Raw genomic sequence first — 8,769 nt, 5'->3', positions numbered from 1 at the left:
TGAGGGTAGGGGGGTGAGGGTAGGTGGGTGAGGGTAGGGGGGTGAGGGTAGGTGGGTGGGGGTAGGTGGGTGAGGGTAGGGGGGTGAGGGTTAGGGGGGTGAGGGTAGGTGGGTGGGGGTAGGGGGGTGAGGGTAGGTGGGTGGGGGTAGGTGGGTGGGGGTAGGGGGGTGAGGGTAGGTGGGTGAGGGTAGGGGGGTGGGGGGTAGGTGGGTGAGGGTAGGTGGGTGAGGGTAGGTGGGTGAGGGTAGGTGGGTGAGGGTAGGGGTGAGGGTAGGGGGTGAGGGTAGGGGGGGTGGGGTAGGTGGGTGAGGGTAGGGGGGTGAGGGTAGGGGGTGAGGGTAGGGGGTGAGGGTAGGTGGGTGAGGGTAGGTGGGTGAGGGTAGGTGGGTGAGGGTAGGGGGTGAGGGTAGGGGGGTGAGGGTATGGGGGTGGGGGTAGGAGGGTGAGGGTAGGGGGTGAGGGTAGGTGGGTGAGGGTAGGGGGTGAGGGTAGGGGGGTGAGGGTAGGGGGTGAGGGTAGGGGGTGAGGGTAGGGGGTGAGGGTAGGGGGGTGAGTGTAGATGGGTGAGGGTAGGAGGGTGAGGGTAGGTGGGTGAGGGTAGGGGGGCGACGACTCGGGGTAGTGAGTTCGTCCTCTCCTCGCCGCGAGTCTGGTCGAGGCCAAGGCTAGGTCAGGGGTCGAGGCCGAGGCTGGGTCAGGGGTCGAGGCCGAGGCTGGGTCAGGGGTCGAGGCTGAGGCTAGGTCAGGGGTCGAGGCTGGGTCAGGGGTCGAGGCTGGGTCAGGGGTCGAGGCTGGGTCAGGGGTCGAGGCTGAGGCTGGGTCAGGGGTCGAGGCTGGGTCAGGGGTCGAGGCTGGGTCAGGGGTCGAGGCTGAGGCTGGGTCAGGGGTCGAGGCTGAGGCTGGGTCAGGGGTCGAGGCTGGGTCAGGGGTCGAGGCCGAGGCTGGGTCAGGGGGTCGAGGCTGGGTCAGGGGGTCGAAGCCAAGGCTGGGTCAGGCCGTTCGAAGCCGTGACCCCTTCGCCGTCATCCTCCGCCGCTCGCCCCCGCAGGTGCCGCGGGGTCCTTTGGGCGATGTCCACCCGGCCCGACTTCAAGGTGGTCCTCCTGGGAGAGGTGAGCGTGGGCAAGACGTCGCTGCTGCGGCGCTACACGGAGCGACGCTTCGAGGACACCATCAGCACCGTGGGGGGAGCCTTCGTCATGCGGGAGTGGGCCGGGCACACGGTGGCCCTGTGGGACACGGCAGGTGCGTGTCACCTTGGGGGGGCGGGGGGGCATCTTGGGTGGGGGGACAAGGGGGGGGGAATCCCTGGGTGGGGGGACAAGGGGGGGCACCTCTGGATGGGGGGACAAGGGGGGGCACCCTTGGGTGGGGGGATGGTGAAATGTGAACTACCTCGCCTGGTATACAGGAGGTCGTGAGTTCGATCCCGACCCTGACGCCTGCTGCTGTAGATTTGGAGTTTTTGTGTGTGTCTCTCTCTCATCATCATCACGGTGGCTATGAGATGTTAACTACCTCGCCTGGTATACAGGAGGTCGTGAGTTCGATCCCGACCCTGACGCCTGCTGCTGTAGATTTGGAGTTTTTGTGTGTGTCTCTCTCTCATCATCATCACGGTGGCTATGAGATGTTAACTACCTCGCCTGGTATGCAGGAGGTCGTGAGTTCGATCCCGACCCTGACGCCTGCTGCTGTAGATTTGGAGTTTTTGTGTGTGTCTCTCTCATCATCATCACGGTGGCTATGAGATGTTAACTACCTCGCCTGGTATGCAGGAGGTCGTGAGTTCGATCCCGACCCTGACGCCTGCTGCTGTATATTTGGAGTTTTTGTGTGTGTCTCTCTCTCATCGTCATCACGGTGGCTAGGAGATGTTAACTACCTCGCCTGGTATACAGGAGGTCGTGAGTTCGATCCCGACCCTGACGATGCCTGCTGTATTTTTTGCGTGTCTCTCTCTCTCTCCCCGTGGCCGCGTGGATTTTTCTCTGGGTTCCTTACGGTTTTTTTCCCTTCACATTCCAGAATCAACGTCACGTGTTTAGAGTGTTTGGCTGGTGTACATTTCCACGTGCTGACAAGCCACTTAGGCGAGCTATCATTCATGGTGACCAGGTCGCTTCTGAAGAATAGCTGTATAGCTCAGTGGGCCTTCACCTGATGAAATTTTAAAAAAAAAGTTGTTTAGTTTCATTTAAATCGACTGAGAGTTCTGTGATCAGCGCAACCTTCAATTCCGCGCAACGGTTGACGATCCGTCCTCCTTGCCAGGGTTACAGGGTCCAGACCCCTGTGGGAAGTCAACAGTGGCTAGCCTGCGGAGAGACTGTCCACCACCATGAGAATGTGGAATCTCCACCTTCTAGCCACAGAATGAGATATTTTTTTTCACCATAATCATAACATTTTATTATACCGCAGGAATCCGATTAACTATCCAGCTCCTTTGCACAGATGGCCGTTCAGGTGGCGGGTAAGAACGCTACGACAACAAACGATAACTAACGTACTATAGTAGTACGAAGCACAAGAAAAAAGGTAAATTGGTCAACCAAATTCTTAGGTTTTTTTCAGTAAAGTCACGTCGGTAAAAAATAAAAATAAAAAATAATTCGTGACTGCAAGGATTCATATTCTTAGGTTTTTCGGTAAAGTCACGTAGGTAAAAAATTAAAATTAAAAATAATAAAAGTAAAATAAAATAAAAAATAAAAATCACGACGTTTCGGAGGCAAAACAAGCCTCCGTCTTCAGGTGGAACCGTCACAGCAAGATTGCTTGATTTTTTTATTTTACTTTTATTATTTTTAATTTAAAATTTTGACCTACGTGACTTTACCGAAAAAACCTAAGAATATGAATCCTTGCAGTCACGAAAGCTTCAAATCTAGAATGGTCATCCAAACGCATGCAGTGACAACTAAAAAACATTTATTTCGTTTGCTCGTTTTTTTTATGACGGGGTCACGGGCGAGGGTGGACAGACTCCTCCCACTTCCACCACCAAAAGACAAAGATCCCCCGTGTAGCCTGTAACGGACTGTCGGGGCAAGTGCTGTTCGCGAGTGGCACCTATTGATGGCCGGCACGGCACACGAGGGGGGTGGGCCGCCTTTGTCTCCCCGGTGCCGATGTTTACACACATCGCCACCGGCTACTCATTATTGAGGCTGAGTCGACCTAGGGGAGGGGCCCAGGACCGTTTCAGATAATCGTCACCGACGTCGTTGGCCGTGGGCGGGAATCGAACTCGGGTCGCCGGGTTCGTAGCGCGGCGTAGCGCTAACCGCTACACCGCCCCTCCACCATCACCACCATCACCACCACCATCACCACCATCACCTCTACCATCACCACCATCACCTCCACCATCACCATCATCACCTCCACCGTCACCACCATCACCTCCACCATCACCACCATCACCACCACCATCACCTCCATCACCACCACCATCACCACCACCACCTCCACCATCACCACCATCACCACCACCATCACCACCATCACCACCACCATCACCACCAGCACCACCATCACCACCACCACCATCACCACCATCACCACCATCACCACCACCATCACCACCATCACCACCATCACCACCACCATCACCACCATCACCACCATCACCACCACCATCACCACCATCACCACCACCATCACCACCAGCACCACCATCACCACCACCACCATCACCACCATCACCACCATCACCACCACCATCACCATCATCCCCACCACCATCACCAGCAGCAGGCTCTGTGCCCTGGCCCAAAGAGAGGAATCGGCGCGTTTCAGTTTGACTCGGCTGCCCCATCCACGTGACCCGGGGGATCCAGCGAGCACGTGGTGAGTCGACTTGGTGCAGTGCAGCGCTTGTTTGGATAAGAAACAACAACTGCCCGTTGCGCAACGTTCGCTTGGAGTTTGTTCCCGACTCCCTCCCTGTCTGCACTTTGGTCTCCCCGCTGTTCTGCTCGGACACGCCCGGGGCCTGTGCAGCGTTATCTCCACAACCTCGGTGAACCCGCACCTCCTCTTCCTCCTCCCCACATTGAACCCTGCCGTGACCCCTCACTAACCCCGTTCTGCCCCCAACCTGACCCCAATGTGACCCTAACTTGACCCCATGGTGACCCCACCCTGTCCCCATGGTGACCCCACCCTGACCTCCCATAACCCCACTGTAACCCCACCCTGACCTCCCATAACCCCACTGTAACCCCACCCTGACCTCCCATAACCCCACTGTAACCCCACCCTGACCTCCCATAACCCCACTGTAACCCCACCCTGACCTCCCATAACCCCACTGTAACCCTACCCTGACCCCACTGTAACCCCACCCTGACCCCCCATAACCCCACTGTGACCCTACCCTGACACCACTGCGACCCCACCCTGACCCCACCGCGACCTCACCCCGACCCCACCGTGACACCCCGACCCCGCAGGCAATGAGCGGTTCCACGGGCTGGGCTCCATGTTCTGCCGCGGGGCGCGCGCCGTGCTGCTGGTGTACGACGTGACGAGCCGCGCCACCTTCGCCGCACTCGAGGAGCGTTTCCTGGGCCTGGCCGACTCGGCCGACGCCGACTGCATCTTCGCTCTCGTCGGCAACAAGGCCGACCTCCTGCCGCCGCCGCCCCGGAGCGACGAGAGCCGCCTCGGGGCGCCGGCGGCGGACGGGGAGGAGACGGAATCGCGCCCACGGGAAGTGACGGAGGAGGACGCTCGCGAGTTTTACGGCCGCATCCTCCGCTACCGCGACACCGTGGCGGGGAGCGCCGCCGGTGCCGCCGGGACGCGGCGGCCGGCGATGCCGGCGGCGGAGCGGGCCTGCTTCGTGGCGAGCGCCAAGAGCGGCCGCGGCGTGGACGAGGCGTTCGAGGGCGTCTTCGAGATGCTCGTGCCGCGGCGTCGCGATCCGTGTGGCACGGTTCACCTGGACGGTGCGGGGAAGCGCCAGCGCGGGCGCTGCTCCTGCTCCTGAGTGTCGGCGGCGGTGGGGGTGGCGGTGGACCGGCGCAATCGCCTGGGGCGAATGTGGATACAAAAACAAGAGGCGATTTCCTGCTCGAACGAGCGGCACCGAAGCATCGGTGCCCATCATGTCACGACCCTGCGGAGCTAGCATAAGCGAGGGAAGTTCCACATTGCTGTGGCGGGGATGTCCGGTTGTACGTTGAACTTATTTCGCACCGTACGTAGCCAACCTTGCCAATCGGAGGCGCGGCGGATGAATCTAACCAGAGGACAAGCTGCTACTGACTTTCCCAACTCTGCGCTATCTACTTTATCGACTATGCTGGGATGATGATGGGCCGAGTCAACCTCCAATGAGGATTTGAACTTCCAGGCTTTCCGATTGTTGCGAGCCACTCTCCCACCCGCCGGGCCGCCAGGCTGCAGAAGCCGCAGACGCGGCCGTTAGGGGCGTGGGGTGACTCGGTGGTGGTGGTGGACGCGGGCACGGCTCCTCGTCACCCCGTGCTGCTGTTGCCTCCTCAATCACCTGTGGTTCCTCCTCCTGGTGCCTCCGAGTCATCCATTCTCTCCCCGCCCCCCCCCCCCCCGAGTCATCCTCTCTCTTTCTCTCTGTCGTCCTCTCTGAGTCATCCTCTCTCTGAGTTATCCTCCCTCTTGAGTCATCCTCTCTCTCGAGTCGTCCTCTCTCCCTGAGTCGTCCTCTCTCTCGAGTCGTCCTCTCTTTCTGTCGTCCTGTCTGAGTCATCCTCTGAGTCATCCTCCGAGTCATCCTCTCTCTCGAGTCGTCCTCTCTCCCTGAGTCGTCCTCTCTCTCGAGTCGTCCTCTCTCTCTGTCGTCCTCTCTGAGTCATCCTCTGAGTCATCCTCTGAGTCATCCTCTCTCTCGAGTCGTCCTCTCTCCCTGAGTCGTCCTCTCTCGAGTCGTCCTCTCTCTCTGTCGTCCTCTCTGAGTCATCCTCTGAGTCGTCCTCTTAGTCATCCTCTCTCCGAGTTATCCTCTCTCCCTGAGTCGTCCTCTCTCTCGAGTCGTCCTCTCTCTCTCGAGTCGTCCTCTATCTCCCCGAGTCGTCCTGTCTTTCTCTCAGAGTCGTCCTCTCTCGCTCTCAGAGTCGTCTTCTACGAGAGCGAGTGACTTGCACGCTACGAGTTGAAATCATCACAGGAAGACCTCGCTGCAGCGCTCTCAAGATGCGTTGCTGGGGAAGCGAGCAGCGCTAATCGAAACGGCGCTAAACGGGGGTCGTTATACCATTGCTTTCATAGGGTTGCGTTCCCGAGAGCGCTCCTTCGCACGAGCAACACGCGATGGCTTCATTGGGGTGTCGGTAATAGCGCTTATAATAACAACGGATGGTAAACATTATTTTTAGTAAATAAACATTATTTACAACAGTAAACGTTGTGTACCGTACCCACGAGTGCTTTCTACCTCTACACGGCAGCGGCGGGAGAGGGGGTTGAAGGAGCTGCTGCTGCTGCTGTACTCCCAGTTCGGGGTCACTCTCAGCGAAGAGCTCCAGGAGCTCCGTGCGTGATCTTAGCCGACGATGCCCTCCAGTCCGAATCTCCACACTCTTTGGTTCTTTCGGTAAAGTCACGTCGGGTAGAAATAAAACTAAAAATTTCGATTTAAAGCTTTCGTGACTGAAGGGATTCATCTTCTTGGTTCTTTCGGTAAAGTCACGTAGAAGGGAAGTAATACAATAATAAAAATAAAACATAATAATATAATTCTCACGACGTTTCGGCGACAACGCAAGCAGCCGTCTTCAGGTGCTTGCGTTGTAGCCGAAACGTCGTGAGAATTATTTTATTATGTTTTATTATTTTATTACTTCCCTTCTACGTGACTTTACCGAAAGAACCAAGAAGATGAATCCCTGCAGCCACGAAAGCTTTAAATCGAAAAGGGAAGGAATGTTAATAGTGTGTAGCTGCAGGTCCTCTTCACCCACGTGACGGGCCTCGGGGTGCACGACGCCCGGTATCAGGGGAAGCCTCCCTCTCGTGGAGCAGCAGTCGGGACGGCAGTGCACGCTGTACCCCATCTCCAGACCCCGTTGTGGAGCACAACAAGCGTGGGTGCACACTCGGACCTCTTCCGAGACAGTCGGCCGGTAAGGTTGGAGTGGCGGCCGGATACATCTCGGGATGTGATCCCTCTGGTGGAGACGAAATTTTTTTTTTCCTTTCTGCCGGTGACGTGAAGCAAAACGATTTCTTGGGGTGTCCACCTTGATTAACTTTTAATTTTATTTTTTACCAACGTGACTTTGCCGAAAAAACCTAAGAGTATGAATCCTTGCAGTCGCGAAAGCTTCAAATCTAGAATTAATGTCGACCTTGGCTCCGACACGGCCACCAGCACCCTGGGGAAAGCCTGCACAGCGAGGCGGCTGCCCGAATGGTCGCGTTTTGGTCGGACGGGTGACCTTACCGTGATGTTGCAACGCAGATAAATAACCATTCTAACGTCGGCCGTTGCTTGACGTCAGGATAATGACACGCCAACACCTCAACCGCACCTACGAAAAACCATTTAAAAGCCACCGTGCGGAACCACCGTCTGCTCAAATATTGAACAGTAAAAGTCACTCCACGGTTGTGTGTTTTTTAGATACCTTTAATTCGCTACGTTGACGCCCAAGTGTGCCGCTGTGGAATCGAGCACGTGTACAAGTCATACCCCCCCCACCCCGGGGTTACATGGGGACGGGGGGAGGAGGTGCGACGAAGAATATCGAAACGTCAACGCGGTTTACAGGGTAGTGGTGGGTGGTGCTGCTGGTGGGTGATGCTGCTGGTGGGTGGGTGCTGGTGGGTGGTGGTGGGTGGGTGGGTGCTGGTGGTGAGTGGTGCTGGTGGTGGGTGGGTGTTGGCTGGTAGTGGGTGCTGGTGGGTGGTGCTGGTGGCTGGTGAGTGGTGCTGGTGAGTGGTGCTGGTGGGTGGTGCTGGTGGTGGGTGGTGGTGCTGGTTGGTGCTGGTGGGTGCTGGTGGGGAGTGGTGCTGGTGGGTGGTGATGGTGGGGAGTGGTGCTGGGTGGTAGTGGGTGGGTGGTGAGAGGTGCTGGTGGGTGGTGCTGGTGCTGGGACGGTGCTGGGTGGGTGGTGAGTGGTGCAGGCTGGTAGTGGGTGCTGGTGGGTGGGTGCTGGGTGGCTGGAAGTGGTGCTGGGTGGCTGGTAGTGGTGCTGGTGGTGGGTGGTGCTGGTGGAGGCGAAGGCTTGAGAGACGACGGACGAGGACGGACGGACGGACGATGCCGTCTGCGACGTGAGCGTGGGGGTTGAGACGACGGCTCACGGGGTAGCGGCGGTGTTCACAACACAGCGGCGACGTCGTTGCGAAACGACGCAGAATGTGGGAGGAGACGTCAAATCGGCGGTGTCACTGGATGTGCGAGTAGTTGTAAAATCTCATTGAACGCAGTCGATATTATTTTCAAACAAATACACAAGGTGGCTCATACCTGATAACCCCTTATCAGTGTTCTAGATTTGAAGCTTTCATGACTGCAAGGATTCATACTCTTAGTTATTTCGATAAAGTCACGTAGGTAAAAAATGAAATTAAAATTAATAAAAATAAAATAATAAATCACGACGTTTCGGAGGCAACACAAGTCTCCGTCATCAGGTGGGACCGTCACAGCCAGATTTGCTGCATCAAGTGCCCTACCTTATTACACACCAATTCAGACCTTATTGGTCACCCCGTGCCCCCTTATAAATATCAACGTTCATCCTACAAAGTTCCATCACAAGGGAGAAACACAA

General features: G+C 56.9%; 1 protein-coding gene across 1 annotated transcript in view; it reads left to right on the top strand.

The window, feature by feature from the left end:
- LOC133357516 (ras-related protein Rab-20-like) overlaps window positions 1–6,349 on the top strand; it is a 7,989-nt gene extending 1,640 nt beyond the window's left edge. Inside the window, exons 2-3 of the mRNA XM_061575483.1 lie at window positions 1,050–1,246; window positions 4,462–6,349. Coding sequence (XP_061431467.1) covers window positions 1,072–1,246; window positions 4,462–5,000 — 714 coding nt within the window. The 5' untranslated portion in view covers window positions 1,050–1,071 and the 3' untranslated portion in view covers window positions 5,001–6,349. The remainder of the gene's footprint in view (window positions 1–1,049; window positions 1,247–4,461) is intronic.
- Window positions 6,350–8,769: the final 2,420 nt, after the last annotated feature.

Source organism: Lethenteron reissneri, chromosome 58 (assembly GCF_015708825.2).
Source record: "Lethenteron reissneri isolate LAM-NWPU_2019-01 chromosome 58, ASM1570882v1, whole genome shotgun sequence".
NCBI classification, from domain to species: Eukaryota; Metazoa; Chordata; class Hyperoartia; order Petromyzontiformes; family Petromyzontidae; genus Lethenteron; species Lethenteron reissneri.
This window is presented reverse-complemented; position numbering and strand designations above follow the sequence as displayed.